The sequence below is a fragment of the Anser brachyrhynchus genome (assembly GCF_964034855.1).
Source record: "Anser brachyrhynchus genome assembly, chromosome: 5".
In the NCBI taxonomy this organism is placed as follows: Eukaryota; Metazoa; Chordata; class Aves; order Anseriformes; family Anatidae; genus Anser; species Anser brachyrhynchus.
In genome coordinates, this window is record NC_137699.1 from 22024993 (window position 1) to 22041796 (window position 16804).

The window sequence follows — 16804 nt, forward strand, 5'->3', positions numbered from 1 at the left end:
TGGGTATTTTCTTTTTCGATGGGGATATATATTTTTTTAATGTAAATAAAATACCAAACAGAAGATTTCCAGTAATCGATCCCTTTAGACAGATACTCAGTGCCTCTAGTTCTGAAGTAGTTTCGTGTTGGGGAGAGGGAGAGTCTTTGAAGAACATAGGACACTTTACCAGCGTATTTGCCATATTTCAAGCATGTTTGAAATCATACAGCATTAAAATTGGAAATAAATTAAAAACTTGTATTTGTTGTGTTTAAATTTATCCCATATGTGGGAATTCTAATTTTATACAAAAAGAAACGGTGAGAATTTGTGTCCCAAAAAGAGATTAGATTCTAAATTTGAGCGATCACACCAAAATTATAGCAGTGCATTGTAAAAACCTTTGATTAAAACAACAAAAAAGAAGCAAAAAGCAAACGAACAAAAAAACGACCTGTCTGAAATCATGAGTAGCGATTTAAACATTGAAAACACCAGTATTTGTCAGGATTTATATGGTGTCTAGGGTAGCCAACTTCTGCTTGTTCTTGAGATCTGAGCAAATGAAATACCTACACTTAATGGCTTTTTCTGTGTCTCTTTATTATAAGAGCAAAGAGTTTACTGTTATTGAAGTGGGTGGAAGATATGTATATTGAGCAAGTGATTATTAAATTCCTAACAACAAAGAAAATCCCTTTGGATTGGAAATATTCCACACTTTCTTTTTTATAAAGATGGGCATATGGCATACTAACTAATAAATTTCACTCTCTTCTTTCCTGCACAGAAAAAAAAATCAAGTACTATACCTGACTAGAACTCCTTTGCTGATTTTAGTCTGCATTTTTGTATTTCTATTTATATATTTAAGTTCCTAGTGGGGGAAAAAACAAAACCAAAATGACAACAACAGCATCTGACAGACAAATACAAAACCAGAACAGTGGCATCTATTTTTCTCAAAAAGCTATCAAATCCACTTAGGGGAACAGTTCTGTTTTGTATTGTGTCCTCCTGCAAGGGTAGTAATCCTTGCAGACATCAGTAGTCTGACATTCAGACTTTTATTTTATTTTTATATTATTTTTAAAAAATCAATCCATCATGTTATATAAGCTGTAGTAATGAAAATGTTTACTTTTAAAACTGTAAAACTCATTTGATAAATTTTAGAAAAAGTAGATTGAAAAATATAATGATTAAATTTAAATATAGATGACCCCTCAAATTTTCATATGCAAACATGTGATTAACCATCTGTGTTTGAACATAAGGTTGTGAGAAAATGTTCATAACATTGGGGTGTAAATGTGTAATTAGTTGTATATAGGCTTAATTTGTACAATTTCAGGTAGGTACAGGACCTGAAATTCTTTCCATTGAGTTTACAGTGAATTCGGTTTTGTTTCAGTTGTTAACTAGAATGCATTTTCTGTGTTCTATTTGAATGTGCGGTAAGGTAATCTCTCAGTTGTCACTAGCTTATTCTGAAAATTACTTCATATAAATCATTCAACATAAGTTACTAAATTTTGTTTTTCACAGTACTGCCAGTACTGGTCTTGTCACACATCATGAATATATGCGCTACTAGTTATGTGAAAGATAGCAAGTAAGAGGTGCTTTAAGAACTTTAAGGAAAATGCAGAAAAGGTTTCAAAATTGTCTTATGTTCTGTTTTTAATTTGTTTATATATGGTTATGTTGTTTTCCTTGTATAATTTTAATTATATTGATGTTAGAGCTTAAACTAAATTTTAAGCTTAAAAACAGCCACAGTATTGGAGTAACAGATATCAGAAATACCTTTCAGATGTTGAAATGAAGTAATTTCAAATTTACAGTGGGGATTTGGGGGTTTATTTAATAATTTTATTTGTTTTAAATGTACACAAGGGAATATACTCAGGTGTGGGCATCTGCATTGTAGTGTGCACTTTTGCACTGGGAATCCCTTCCCCTTTAGTCTGTAAAACTTTATTGTAAAATAGCACATCAGATAATTTTTCAACCCGAAATATATTTTTCAACACAGGACTCGTGCATGTAAATTGTGCTCTTCAAGTCATCAAATCATTTATTTTATCTTACCATATCTTTATCTATAGCTTCTCCTCTTATGGGTGCCCAAAGTTTTCCTAATCTGACTACAACTGGTACCACATCAACAGTGACCATGTCTACATCCAGTGTTACTAGCAGCAGCAATGTAGCTACAGCAACTACAGTTTTATCTGTTGGTCAGTCGCTTAGTAATACTCTAACTACTAGCCTAACATCAACATCTAGTGAGAGCGATACAGGTCAGGAGGCAGAATATTCTTTATATGGTAAGTTTCATTTTTAAATGAACATAAGCAGACTTCCCATTAATGATTTTTCCTTTTTTCCTTTTTGTTGTTATTTTTTTCATGTAGTAGTTTATTTACTGATAAGTATTTGAAAATTGAACTATTTATATGTTTCTAGTTCTGTAAAGTAGTACTCAAGTAAAATAATGTTAAAAAAGTAATTTTTCCTTATGTTTTCAGGTCTTTGTGGTTCAGCAATTTCTATCCCACATGATGATTATTTATGGCATGGTTTATTTGGGCACTTGATCTTTCCCTTAATCAAATCATTTTATTATTTAATGTAGTTTACATATGAGCCTCTACTTAAAATCAGCGTTTAACACTACATGCTCAGTCTGAGGTACCTTGTAGTACTACTCTTTGATTGAAAACCACCAACCATTAGACACACTATACACTTAAAATTCTATGTGAGGTTCCAGGTATCTCAAGACCATAGTAGTTGTTACAAGTTGGAAAGAACACAAAGTAAATTGACATGAAGAATAGAATTTTGGGATCTGAGGAACAAAATGCAAAGTTATGTGGGCACTATATGCTAGATACAGACATAAGGATGGAAGTTATTTGGGAGTTATGAATGCTGTGAAAGATTGTAGTTAACTAGGCTGAGTGATAATATCTAGGAATTAAGTTGATGAAATGAAGACAAGAAAAAACAGGGCTAGATATGGGAAAATACTTCCTAATGTGAAGCATATTGGATTGAGAGAGAGTCATGAAAGAAAAAATACTTGAATTGTTTAAAAAAAAATTGATTGGATGTGCTCTATTTTGTTGTTTATAAAGTCTTTTAAAATTGTTTGGAAATTATCTGGGCATTGTAATTGAGCCACTTGTAGGTATCTTAATCAACCAACTCCATGTGCTATGTCCATTTATTTTTTTTAAGTGCCACTTGATATTTTGATTAGGTGACAAGTCTTTAAATTATAAACAGCTGAACAAATTGTTTTGTGAGTTACCCTAGAGTTTCTACTGGGGCTTTGACAACAGTTCAAAGGGTGTTTAAACAGTTTCTATGTGTATAGAAAAAATGTAAAATTTCAAAGATTCATCTCTATCGTAGTCCATCTTGGATTATTGTGAACTTCTCTGGTTTTTTTTTTATGTTTTGTTTTTTGGGGGGTGAGGGGTGGGGATTAAGTCTTAGTACTATGTGGGTGAAATTGAACTTCATAACTGGCTTCACCTTTTCATTACAGAAATTCATTAGCAACTAAATCTTTAAAGATGTTGCTCTTAAATATTTATTTTAAATGTCCCTTACCTTGCAATTTGAAGTGTAAGCTACGCATTTGTAGCAAAAATTGCATCACTAACCTTCTTTTAAAACAGTTAAACATAGAATCAGACAATATTAATTTGTGTACCAGTTTTTGCATTCTTTCAAAACTTAACATAAGTGTAATCATAACGTGTTTGACAGATGAAGAACTGATCACTTGCTGGTCAATCTTAATTACGCAATATTATGTGCTACTTTTATTAGATATACTATATCAGTACTATTTTTAGTTCTCTTTCTTGTTTGTGAGAGTTGTTTTTTCACTATTCTCAATGCTTGTTTTTTAATTTTCAAAATTTGGCTTTAAAAGAAATCCATGTCTTTTCTTCTATATGTAAATATATAAATGTGTGTATATATATGTATTATAGATTTTCTTGATAGCTGCCGAGCTAGTACTCTGTTGGCAGAGTTGGATGATGATGAGGATCTACCTGAACCAGATGAAGAAGACGATGAAAATGAAGATGATAACCAAGAAGATCAAGAATATGAGGAAGTTATGGTACAGTATAGCTATTTAACTTAATTATCTATGCTATCAGATGCCTTAAAATTCACTTTTTTTGGCACTATGGATTCTTAACTAGATAACCTTTAAGGTCCCTTCCAACCCAGACCATTCTATGATTCCAATTAAAACAAATGTATTTAGATTTAGGACTACTAGTTTTGGAGAAGTGCTTCAGGAGGTGCTTCTTTACTGTACAGGTGAAGGATCAGTGGAATAGGTTGTGCAAAGAGGTAGCGAAGTCTCCTTCCTTAGAGTTTTTTGAAAGTGTGTGGATGAACGTGGTCCCGGGAAACTTGCTTTAGGTGTCCCTGCTTCAGCAGGAGGTCAGACCCCATGACCTCCAGAGGTTTCTTCCAGCCTTAGCCAATCTGTGACTGTAATTCTGAGTATCTGTCAGCTAAGACTTCAAACAATATGCCAAAGTTAAAATCATGTTACACTCCTCTGGGACTGCAAGAAGAACATATCTTTTAGAGGATTATCATTCATTGTGCCTTTTCCCCGTTCTAACATATATTTTGAGTGTTAACAAAGCTGTTTTCTTATCTGTTCAGATTGGTGCCATAAAATTGCAAGGCCTCACCAGATAAGGCACTGCCCAGTTAGCTGTCCTTTCTTGTCCAAATTTGACTAACTGTGCCACCTTCAACATTTCTGCCAGAGAAAAAGGTTTTTGAACATCAGCGTGCCCTGAGACCTTATAGGCCAGAACTGACATCTTAAGAGCAACCTGGAAACAAGTTGACAGACAGAAATGATGGCTCTCCATGTCACCAGCTGATGAAGTGGTGTAACTTTGTGGGCAGGCTGCTAAATTTTTTAGTGATGCAGTGCTCTGGGATGTGTTTAACTGTAGGCTGGTAATAATTTACATATGCTAGTGGAATATCTGGAAGGGAAAGGCAAACAGAAAAAAAGTAAGTTAGTCCCATGGGTCTTGCCTATGCTACTGTGAATACTGGCTCTTCATTTGGTTCCTCTGTGGTATGATGAATGGCTGGTCATTCAGTGGCTTCTACCACCACTGAAGTGATCAAAATGAATGTTGCAAGGCCTAAGAGGAAAAATAGAAGACTTCACAAATGTCAGTTTAATATTTATTACATAAGTGTAAACATTATTTTATGGAATTGCAGAAACTTTCTCTTGTTGTTAATATGCTCAAAGTTTAGGCATGTTAACCAAAACATTAAACTTTTGAACCTACTGTGATTATGCTTTCAATAGAAACTCAATTGCACCGCTAAATATTTCATTTTCTGCACAAAGATACAAAGTCAAGAATAGACAGAATTATTTAACTATTTATACTATTTTACTGCAATGCAATTAGTAACCACAGTTTGTAGGTTGCTGACCACTTTTCAGGAATGGTTAAATGAACTTGCAGTTGTTTTTCATGGGAAGAAGTAGATTACACAACAAGAATCAGATCTGCAAAAGAAAATTTTCCTTTCTTGGGTTCCAGCACTGTTCCCTCTCATACACTATATAATTCTTCCTCAATGAGGAGCTGAAGAGATTAAAGGCCTGTTTTGGAAAAGTCATAACTAATTAATACTTGCAAAGGCTTGTTAATTTCTTCCCACAATAATAATTCCAGTACTTCGGTATGTAATTTCATCTCTGGATTAAATAAATGTATGTATGTTATATATCAATATAGGTATATACTTTCAAAAAAAGTTAATTGGTTTCAGAAATGTTACTGCATTTATTTTGACTCCACTGATTTATTTGAATCTTTGATATTCCAAATTTTGTAGAATGCACAAAGTATCTACACCAAGTTTGCTGGTCTGCACTACTATGCATTTCCCTATGCCGTTTTGGTGCTTCAAGGAAATTTTCCTTCTTTCCAGAAATTGTAAAGATACCTGTTCTAAGTTTAGCCCACTAATGCTGGTTTCTCTTTATTGGCAGTTTTGCTTAATTCTTTTAAATCCTGCTTGACCAGTTAAATGGAACTAACACTGTTAAGTAACAGCTTGGTTATCTTTTGCATCAACTTTAGTTTGTTACTGCTGTATTCCATAATGAACATTTAAATTTTTGATGAAATGATTCTTTGTTATAGAACATAAAATTAAAATACACACCCCCACTTTTTTTTTTTACTTAAGGAAGAAGAGGAGTATGAAACCAAAGGAGGACGTAGAAGAACGTGGGATGATGATTATGTATTGAAACGACAGTTTTCTGCTTTGGTTCCTGCTTTTGACCCAAGACCTGGTCGTACTAATGTTCAACAAACAACTGATCTAGAAATCCCTCCACCAGGTACGCTGCCAAGATGTGTTTGTGACATTTGATCCGGAGACTTACTGTTAAGGTCCTGTTGTGCTCCAGGGATCCTATCACTATTAACCAATACAACATGCTTTTGTGTCTGTGTGGCTTTTCGTTGTTTGAATGAGAGTTTCATTTGCCTCTGCATGCCCAAGCACTATCGAGGGAGAAGTAAACGAAGTGCTGTATAAAACATCCGTACTCGTGAATTTAACTCAGATTGGCGATAGATCCCTAGCTATGTCTGGTTCTACCTACAGGGAATAATTTGTGTATTGAGCTGCCCAGAATAGCTTTGATCAGAAAGGACTTGTTGAAGCAATCCAAAACCATGGTGAGGGAAAAACTAATAGAGTAACTGAGCAGTCTGTATGACCAGCAGCATAGCACATGATCTTGTTCCTTAGCTCATTCTTGTTCAACTCTGTAGGTGTAATCAGTATCCACAAAGAAAGGAATACGTAGTTTAGGCTTACGTGGAAATGAACCATTGTTGATTTTGGTGAACTGAGAGGTGTAAATATAATAGGAAGCAAACGGATATGCTTTGCGTAAGCAAGGAAGAATCCATGTGCTGTGATAATATTAAAGAGAATGTAACCAAGACATAAGGATCAACATGGATTTCAAAAACTGCTGTTAGCTTTTCTCACGTAGAGAAGTCTTATAATTATAGTGCTTAGTTATAGCTCATAGTTTTAACTCAGCATAGTCTCACTGGTGGGTGTGCAGGAAATCTCTACGCTTCCTTATTGAACCACTTCATTAATGTTTAAGCCAACTTGTCATGCTTTGTGTTTTGTATTAACATCTCAATTTTTCATGTGCAGGTACACCTCATTCAGAACTGTTGGAAGAGGTTGAGTGCATGCCTTCGCCACGTTTAGCACTTACGTTGAAAGTTTCGGGTCTTGGAACAACTCGAGAAGTAGAACTGCCCCTAACAAACTTTCGATCTACCATCTTTTACTATGTACAGAAATTGTTACAGCTTTCCTGTAATGGCAACGTGAAATCTGACAAGCTTAGACGTATTTGGGAGCCAACATACACGTAAGCTCACAAGTTTGTTATTCTGTAAAGAGCACACTGTGTGACTGGTTAGGAAACAGATGTAAAACCATTTTAACCTTTTTTCTTCCTTTGCAGAAAATAATGCTAGAATTATTTTTTCTTGTATTTTTGTTAGAATGTTTGTATTGGTTTTAAAGCTACTACTTCAAGACATAAAAAATCATAGCCTCTAAAGTTCAATTGTGACTTGTTAATAATATTTCAAAAGTCAAGCAGTTGACCAAGACAGCAGAATACAGCCTGTTCAAGGATCTGCTTGGAAGAATCCCATGAGCATGCAGTCCTAGAGAGAGAGGGGTCCCAGGAGAACTGGCTGATTTCTTCTGAACTCAAGAACAGTCCGTCCCAGTGTGTGGCAGTTCAAGCAGAGGCAGTAAGAGACGTGCATAGATGAAGAAACTCCCAACAGAATTCAGAACATAAAAAGGAAGCGTTCAAATGATGGAAGAAGGGTGAAGTGACTCGGCAGAAATATAGAGACATAGAGCATGCGTGTATGGGTTAAGGAAAGCCAAAGTTGATCTGAAGTTGAATCTGGTGAGGGGCATAAAGGGCAACAAGTTAGGAAACACTTAAAGAAACAGGACATACAAGGTCATGCGACTTGATGGGCACGCACCCACAAATGCTGAAGGAGCAGGCTGCTTTTGAAAGGTCCTTGATTGTATTTGAAAGATTGTGAGAGATTTCTGAGGGCCAGAAGAAAGTAAATGTCACAACTATTCCCTGGACAGGCAAGGATCTGAGGAACTACAGACTGGTCACCCTCTCCTTCATCTCTGGAAAGGTGATGGAGCAAACAGTGCTGGAAACCATTTTCAAACAATGAAGGACAAAAAGGTTTTAAGGATTTATGAAATGGAAATCATGCTTAACCAACCTGATAGCCTTCTACGATGAGATGACTAGCTCAGTGTATGAGGGGAGGGCAGAGAATGTTTTCTTTGGCTTTAGTAAAGTTTTTTGACAATTTCTCCCATAACGTCCTCGTGAACAAACTGATTGGACTAGACAGTGAGGTGGTCAGAAAACTGCCTGAACTGCCAGGGTTGTGATCATCGGCATAAAGTCCAGCCAGAGATCAGTCATTAATGGTGTACCCCAGAGGTCACTGCTTGGTTCAGTTCATTAATGAACTGTATGATGGGACAGAGCAAACCCTCAGCCAGCTCCTAGATGACAAACTGGGAGGAGTCAGTGATATACATGACAGTTGTGCTGCGATTCTAACGGACCTCTGGGGAGACAGGAACCTCAGGAAGTTCTGCAAAGGGAAAAAGTCCAGCAGCTGGGGAAGAATAACTGCGTGCATTGGTACAAGACGGAAAGCAGCTTGACAGAAAAGGCCCTGAGGGTCTTGGTAGACATCAAATTGAATGTGAGCCAGCTATGCACTGTTGCAGCAAAGAAGGTCAGCAGCATCCTGGGCTTCATTAGGAAGAGCACTGCCAGCAGTTTGAAGGAAGTGATCTTTCCCCTCTACTCGGCACTGGTGAGAGGCACTTGGAGTGCTGTGGCCAGTTCTGGACTCCCTAGTGCAAGAGACTTGGGACCTGGAGCAAGGCTAGCAAAGAGCAGCTAGGATGATTAAAGGGCCTGTAGCACTTGTCATGAAAACAGTCTGAGAGATCTGGGACCGCCTGGAGGAAGAAAGGCTTGTGGGATCTTGTCAATATGTGCGGAAACCCGATGAGAGGAAGTAAGAAAGATTTAGCCAGAGTTCTCTTCGTTGCAACAAGTGAAAGGACAAGAAGACAATGGCACAAATTGAAGTACAGAAAATTCCACATAACCAAAGAAAGACTTCAAATTGCAAGGGAGATTGAACACTGAAACAAATTGTCTAGAGAGGTTGTAGAGTTGTGCTCCCTGGAGATACTCAACACCAACCTAAGCAAGCTGCTCCAGATGATGTTGCTTTGAGCAGGGATATTGGACTAGGTCTCTGTAAGTCCCTTCCAGCTTCAGCTGTTCTCTCTACCCTAACTTGGCCTTACTTGCTTTATAGTAATAGACAGAAATTATAAGATGGTATGACTGTGTGTGTGAGATCCATTTACTATACCAATGTAATTTCTGTCATATCAGAAAATGAACGTATACGAAAACAAGAACTTCAGTATGGTGGTTGCAGTTTTTTAACTTTGTACTTCAGATTTTTTCAGTGCTTCTGTGTTACAACTAATTAGTTATATGTTGCCTTGTGTCCAAAAGTGTTTTGTAACTAAACTATCTTTTAGTCAAAAAGCACTAGAAATAGTTGTAAATGTGTGTATCTCCCAAGTTCATAAACAGCAAACTACTGTAGAAATGGAAGGTTTCAAAGAGTTGGTGCACGTGTAATACAGATTCTAAAGCTGGGTTGGGAAATTTGCACAATAAAGGTTTGATTACTCAAACCTCACTTAAAGAAACAGTTATCTTGCAAAGCATTTAATTTATACACAGTATGAAAATTATACACACGTTTAAGAGCTTTGCTGGATCAGGGTATACCAGATGTTCTGTAAAGTGAAGATCAGCTGTTATTGCTTTTTTACACTGTTTTACCTCAATGTCATTGATGTCTGACATCTCAATGTGTTACTTCAGAATGTAGAGAACATGCTGTGATTGTGAAATATTAACTCTTTGTTTTAATATCTAGGATCATGTACAGAGAAATGAAGGATTCTGATAAAGAGAAAGAAAATGGAAAAATGGTAAGACTTGCTTTTATGCCTTTGTGTATGTTGTTACGGCTGTTTAAACAAAAGCAAAACGAGAATTATCGCAGTTTTTGAAAAGCTACATTAAAAAAACTAACAGTTTTCAATTAGCTAAAGGGTATGAGTGAGTGTATTTGTTAATGCACGTTTCCTTGAAGTATGTAATGCATGTGAAATCTTTAAGACTTTACAATCAGGAAAAACCAACGTTTGTTGGTTCCTGTTGTAGGGTTGCTGGTCAGTAGAGCATGTGGAGCAGTACCTTGGCACTGATGAATTACCAAAGAATGACTTGATAACCTACCTGCAGAAGAATGCAGATTCAGCTTTCCTGCGCCACTGGAAATTAACCGGCACTAATAAAAGTATTAGGAAAAACAGAAATTGTTCCCAGCTCATAGCTGCATACAAGGTATATGTCTGCATCCAAGTTTTTTGTTTTTTTTTTTTAAATTATTATGTTTGGCTGTGTGCTTTTATTTTTGCAGCTTTAAAGATGCTTGTAAAGGGTCGGGGGGGAGAGGGTATAATGTGGATAGGAAACTTGGAAGTTCACAATATCAAGTTTAGTTTTTACTGTTTTTTTAACGTTAAATATAGTTGTGTTAGTGCCATTTGAATCACGATTTGATCTATCTACAATTGAACTAAGTGTTCAGGTTAAACACAGTAACCATTCTGATTTTTCAAATCATTGACTTGGAGCACATAGTCATGAGGACTGTAACATGCAGTTTTCATTTATAACAATTTTTTTTTCTCCCACAGGATTTTTGTGAACATGGATCAAAATCTGGATTAAGCCAGGGGGCCATTTCTACTCTTCAAAATTCTGATATCCTTAGTTTGGCAAAGGAGCAACCTCAGGCAAAAGCTGGCAGTGGGCAGAACTCCTGTGGAGTAGAAGATGTTCTGCAGTTACTTCGCATTTTGTATATAGTTGCCAGTGACCCTTACACAGCACGAACTGCTCAAGAAGGTATGTGCGTTATATAGCAGAGTTCCTTAAGTGTTCTAATGAACACAAAGTAAGGGAAAACATTTTCTCTTCATTTCAGAAGGAGATGAGCATCCTCAGTTTAACTTTCCACCAGATGAATTCACAAGCAAAAAAATTACTACGAAGATTCTGCAGCAGATTGAGGTATCGTATTATGCGTAGTCTATATACATAATATTGTTTTTAAGACTCTTCCTTACTTTGTTTGGAATTATTAGCTTTTTTGCCATTTTGACTTTTGAATTGTTTCATACAGGATATATTTCCTTAAATTTTGAATGAGTAAATGCTGTAAGAATGGACTAGTCTGAATAAAGACATACTAAGGAATGGTATAGTTATGGAGAATATTTTTTTATCCTAATTGAGACAGTTGTTTTTAAGTGACAGCAGTTATATTCCCCAACGTAGGCCTTGATATATGTAAAGTTTGTATGATTTAGTTTAATGTCTAACCAACTGTGAAATCCTCTGCAGGTTAAGGAAAGTGCTCACCAGTTTACTGTAAACATTTTTGTTTGCATTAGGCACTACCTAGACTATCTTGGTTGACATATAGTCAACTTAATCTGACTCAAACTACAATATTCGTTCTAATGAGCTGGTGGATACAAAATAACGAGGGGACTTGATGAGACACTTCCAAGTATTTGCTTTGGTCTAAATGACTTGCATATAGAATGGACTCTGTAGGTGTCAAACTTCCTGAAACTCACCATCACAATTGCTAATTTTTCTGGTTTCATTATCAGCAGTTCTTTGTCCACTAGCAAAAACCTGAAGTTTTTAAATTGAAAATCCCGAATGGAAACAGGAGTATTATTATGATTTGCGATAACTGAGTAAATGTCATCATGAAGTTATTGCTACAATCCTGTAATCTCCAGTCCCCAAGTGGAGGGTGGGGGGAGGATTTCAAGGGAGTTGTTTGGTGTCTTGTCTTCTACACACACGCACCCTTGGGTAAGATTTGGGGATATGGAGTTTTGCAAATGAAATTTACTGAAAACAGTGGCAGTTATTTTGTTGTTTGTTTTGTTTGTTTTTTCCATTTTGTTGTAAGCTATAAATGCATTTTTGTGTGTGCTTTACAAAATTTACCTCTATACTGTTACATTTATCCTCTATACTGTTAAAATGGTCTTGTATTGCAATAAAATAGAACAGAGACTTGGGGCCTATTTGAAAGATAAGGTTTACCACAAAACAGGTTTGACTTTGGAATTTAACTACAAAATATTGCATAGTTTAGCTTCTTGCTGTTAGATATTCTTTAAATGCTATTCTTTTTCAAATGGCAGATTTAAGATGCCAGCCCTTTAAGTAAACTAGTCTGCTTCCTTTATGTCGTCTGAAACTTGTCAAGAAACCAAAATAGTTTGTTACTATTCATTAGGCTTGCTGGGAATGAGCAGATTTCTTTGGAACTGTATGTGGTTAGATAAGCTCCCCTTACAGAACCATATTTTTCCTTCTACTTCTGCACCAAACATTGATGTCTGTAGCGTACGTATGTGTCTGCTTGCTGATATAACAAATGCAACTAACGGTATTAGAGATCACAGGGATTCCTATGTTTATAGATTCAGATGGAGCTTTAAAAAAGAAAACTTGTTATTTGTATCAGTTAGATGCACTAAAAAAAAAGAAAGATTAAAGAGGTAGTTCTTCAGTAGGTAGGTTTTTTCTTCAGGTAGTAGGGTTTTTTTAATAGGTTTTCTTTAATAAAGATTTAAAGATAAAGATCCTCAGCTTGCTTAGTTCTTCGTGTGCTTTTTGAGGTTTAGTTACAGTTAAGGTCCCCTAATTGTTCATTTAAAAAAAAAAATCAGTTTTTGATGTTCTTTTGAAGGCTGTTAAGACACAGAAATATCTTTGTAGTAGTAATTTCTGTAGTCTTTTTTGTTACACTTGTATTTTAGAAAGGACTATGATAATATTTCCCTATAGATTATATTTATTACCAGTGAGTTTCTTTTGGTGTTTTCCACTATTGAAGAGGTATTTAATCACTTTTGGGCAAAATTCAGAAGTAATTCTCTCCAGATAAAGATATAGCCACAGTGTTAGTATGTATCCCAGGGATTTAGTACAGCTCTTAATGTATGTGCCAAAGCATACTGTGTCCACCCTCAAGTCCTAGAAACTTGGTGAACTTCTCGTGCAGAGCATTTGAAAGAAAAAAAAAAAGTGCTGATTGTTGAGAAGGAAGAAACTTGCTCAAATACAGGTGAAAACCTGGCATGGGCGTATTGGGTGTCTATTTACTTAGTTACAAACTTGTTAGGACAACCTGAGTGTAATATTAGAAACACTTTATATTTTTGTTCTTTCTTGTTTCAGGAACCCTTGGCACTAGCAAGTGGAGCTTTGCCAGACTGGTGCGAGCAGCTAACAAGCAAGTGTCCTTTCTTAATTCCATTTGAAACCAGACAGTTGTACTTCACATGCACAGCATTTGGAGCATCAAGGTAAACAAACAGAAACAAAAACAGGAAAAAACACCTGTCAGATTGCTTTTTTTTAAATACATTTTTGAATTAGTAATTCACAGGAGGACGTTATTGGAACAAGATTCCAAATATGAAGCATTGTAGGTAGGTAGGAAAAAAGGGAAGATGCTGGGAAACTTCAGAACTTTTGGACACTTGGAACATTTCTTGTTCATTGTGTTAGAAGTTTATGACGAGTAGCAGCCTGTCTTCTGTTTGATATTCTCCAGGCCATTTCCTTTGAAGAAGTTTAATTTTTTAGCTTCTTAACTGAAGACTTGATTGCGTGCCTCTAGCTAGGTGGCTGTATCAGGCAATAGATAATTCAACTGGGTTGCCGTCGATTACATAATGTAGTAAGAAACAAAAATAAAAAAGCTTTCTTAATAACTGTGAATTGTTTTATGAAAATATACACCAAAGCACATATCTTTTATTTTTTCTATTTTGTACAGTGGTTTGATGGTTATTTGTTTTGATTCATTTATTTTTACTTAGCTTAGTCAGACAAAACAACCAACAGATGGTAGATTATTGCTGGATAGATGACAATACGTATGAGAATTTTGAACTTTGCTTTCATGTAAGTACTGTTACTAGAGGCAGCTGTTCTTGCTTGATCGATATGGATCTTTTGGAGGGGGACAAAGCACCCCCACAATCCCTGTAACACCAGTAACTTGGTGGATTTTTTTTAAGTTGACTTTTTTCTTTTATACTGTTACCTATTTATTATAACTTAGTGTTATTTTTTATGTGAATGACGGTACTTCACCTTTGGTTCTATGTTTCTTTAAGTATGCAAGTAAGTAAATTTTGCCGTAAAACTGGTAGACATCCAAGTTTTAAACATCTGTTTTGTGTTGTGTTTTATTTTTCTAGAGCGATCGTATGGCTACAGAACAGACGTGAAGCCACTGTTGAAAGGACAAGGACCACAAGCACAGTGCGACGTGATGATCCAGGAGAATTCAGAGTTGGACGCCTGAAGCATGAAAGAGTGAAAGTTCCGCGAGGTGATTCCCTGATGGAATGGGCAGAAAATGTCATGCAGATTCATGCAGACAGAAAATCTGTTCTAGAGGTAAAGCATATCTGCCTAGCAGAGTGAGGTTAGATAGCCATTTCTAATGTGCTGGCCAGTATATGGAATATCCTGTTGCATAACCAACACTGATCATTTCATTAGAATTTTCTTTTATTATTAACATTCCTTATGTTTTTTTATAGGTTGAATTTTTAGGGGAGGAAGGAACAGGCCTGGGTCCTACCTTGGAATTTTATGCATTGGTAGCAGCAGAATTTCAGCGGACAGATTTGGGAGCTTGGCTTTGTGATGATGATTTTCCAGATGATGAGTCTCGGCAGGTATATAGAAGTTTGCATTTTAAACTGTTAGTGCACAAAACTTCTATAAAAGAAAAATGAGCTAGATAGGCGGGAAGGGAAGAACACATGGTCAGTGAACAGCTGCTCTCCATGGTCAAGAATGACCACAATGTTTCACAGCTGTCTTCCTCACCTGTTTTTTTTTTAATATAGAAGTACAGTATAATAAATTAAACAGCACAGTTGTAAAATTAAATTCACCCTTAACGATGTTATCTTTTTTTTTCTCCTGTCTCTTAAATCAGGTTGATATTGGTGGTGGATTAAAACCCCCTGGCTACTATGTACAGCGATCGTGTGGACTCTTCACAGCACCATTCCCACAAGACAGTGATGAACTTGAAAGAATAACAAAACTCTTTCATTTCCTTGGAATTTTCTTGGCTAAATGCATTCAGGACAATAGACTTGTGGATTTACCCATTTCTAAGCCTTTTTTTAAACTCATGTGTATGGGAGACATTAAAAGTAACATGAGTAAGTTGATATATGAATCACGGGGTGACAGAGACTTGCACTGTACTGAAAGTCAGTCAGAGGCTTCCACGGAAGAAGGGCATGATTCCTTGTCAGTAGGCAGTCTGGAAGAAGACTCCAAATCGGAATTTATTCTTGATCCACCGAAACCTAAACCTCCTGCGTGGTTTAATGGAATTTTAACATGGGAAGACTTTGAATTAATAAATCCACACAGAGCTAGGTTTCTAAAAGAAATTAAGGACCTTGCAATTAAAAGGCGTCAAATTTTAAGCAACAAAAGTCTGTCAGAAGATGAAAAAAACACAAAACTACAGGAATTAATGCTGAAGAACCCATCAGGTTCTGGACCCCCACTTAGCATAGAAGATTTAGGGTAAGAATTTTCATGTTTATAAACATGCAAACAGTATTGTATTAGATGCAAATGTTACCAATGTTACCACATTTAATTAAAAATGAGGATTTCTTTGTTTTAAATAGTATTGTTGGGGGAAAGGTGCAATCATTAGAGGTGCAGCAAAATCCAGCTTGCGCTGTGTAGGTATATTCTTGTTCCATAGTTTGAGGGTTTTTCCTTCTTATTCATTGTTTTTTTTTTTTATTATTTCAACTTAAGTGTGGCTGCACTGTGATGTCATTATGGCTCTGTAGAAACACGCAAATATCTGTGAAGATCTTTACAAATATGTGAATCAGTAGGTTTATTATTGCAACTGTTGAAATTTATTAAGTTTTTTGAGGAGCTTTTAAAGTGGACAGATTGAGAAATTTGGGCAATTCTTCTGAAATTTGGGATTGTGTTAATAGACGTAGGGTGCAGTGTTTGTAGCTGATGTTAAACAGAAAATTTGCTAAAGGTCAGTAAATGTTAAAGAAACAAAAAAAACCTGTGTGAACGTGGGTAGGTTATCTTTTGTAGTTTTGAATTATTTCTTTTGAAACGCTGGTTTTTCTACCGTTAATAGGTTATTCATTAAAATCATCTTGTGCCACAGGAATTGTGTAGTTAGGGTTCAGTAGTTGCTTATGGCCTTGCTGTCTTATGGGTGACGTGAGAGAGAGAATGCAAGTGTAGCACTGTTGAAGGGCCTAAATGTCTAGTATGTTAAGTGGCTCTGTAACTTAGTGTCGGGAATTTATATAAAGGGTTCTTTGAGACTGCTTGAACAGTTTAATTCAGTTCACGGTTTTGAAGCTGATTAACGATGCCAAACTGTAAGATGTTTTTGAT

General features: G+C 36.0%; 1 protein-coding gene across 2 annotated transcripts in view; it reads left to right on the forward strand.

The window, feature by feature from the left end:
- HECTD1 (HECT domain E3 ubiquitin protein ligase 1) overlaps positions 1-16804 on the forward strand; it is a gene marked incomplete at its 5' end in the record, with an annotated part of 61072 nt that overhangs the window by 40675 nt on the left and 3593 nt on the right. For both annotated transcript variants that reach the window (XM_080592740.1, XM_080592741.1), the window contains 12 exons: positions 2094-2315; positions 3999-4132; positions 6265-6421; positions 7261-7483; positions 10152-10206; positions 10442-10624; positions 10981-11191; positions 11271-11356; positions 13556-13683; positions 14587-14788; positions 14935-15072; positions 15339-15946. In XM_080592740.1, coding sequence (XP_080448866.1) covers positions 2094-2315; positions 3999-4132; positions 6265-6421; positions 7261-7483; positions 10152-10206; positions 10442-10624; positions 10981-11191; positions 11271-11356; positions 13556-13683; positions 14587-14788; positions 14935-15072; positions 15339-15946 — 2347 coding nt within the window. The remainder of the gene's footprint in view (positions 1-2093; positions 2316-3998; positions 4133-6264; positions 6422-7260; positions 7484-10151; positions 10207-10441; positions 10625-10980; positions 11192-11270; positions 11357-13555; positions 13684-14586; positions 14789-14934; positions 15073-15338; positions 15947-16804) is intronic.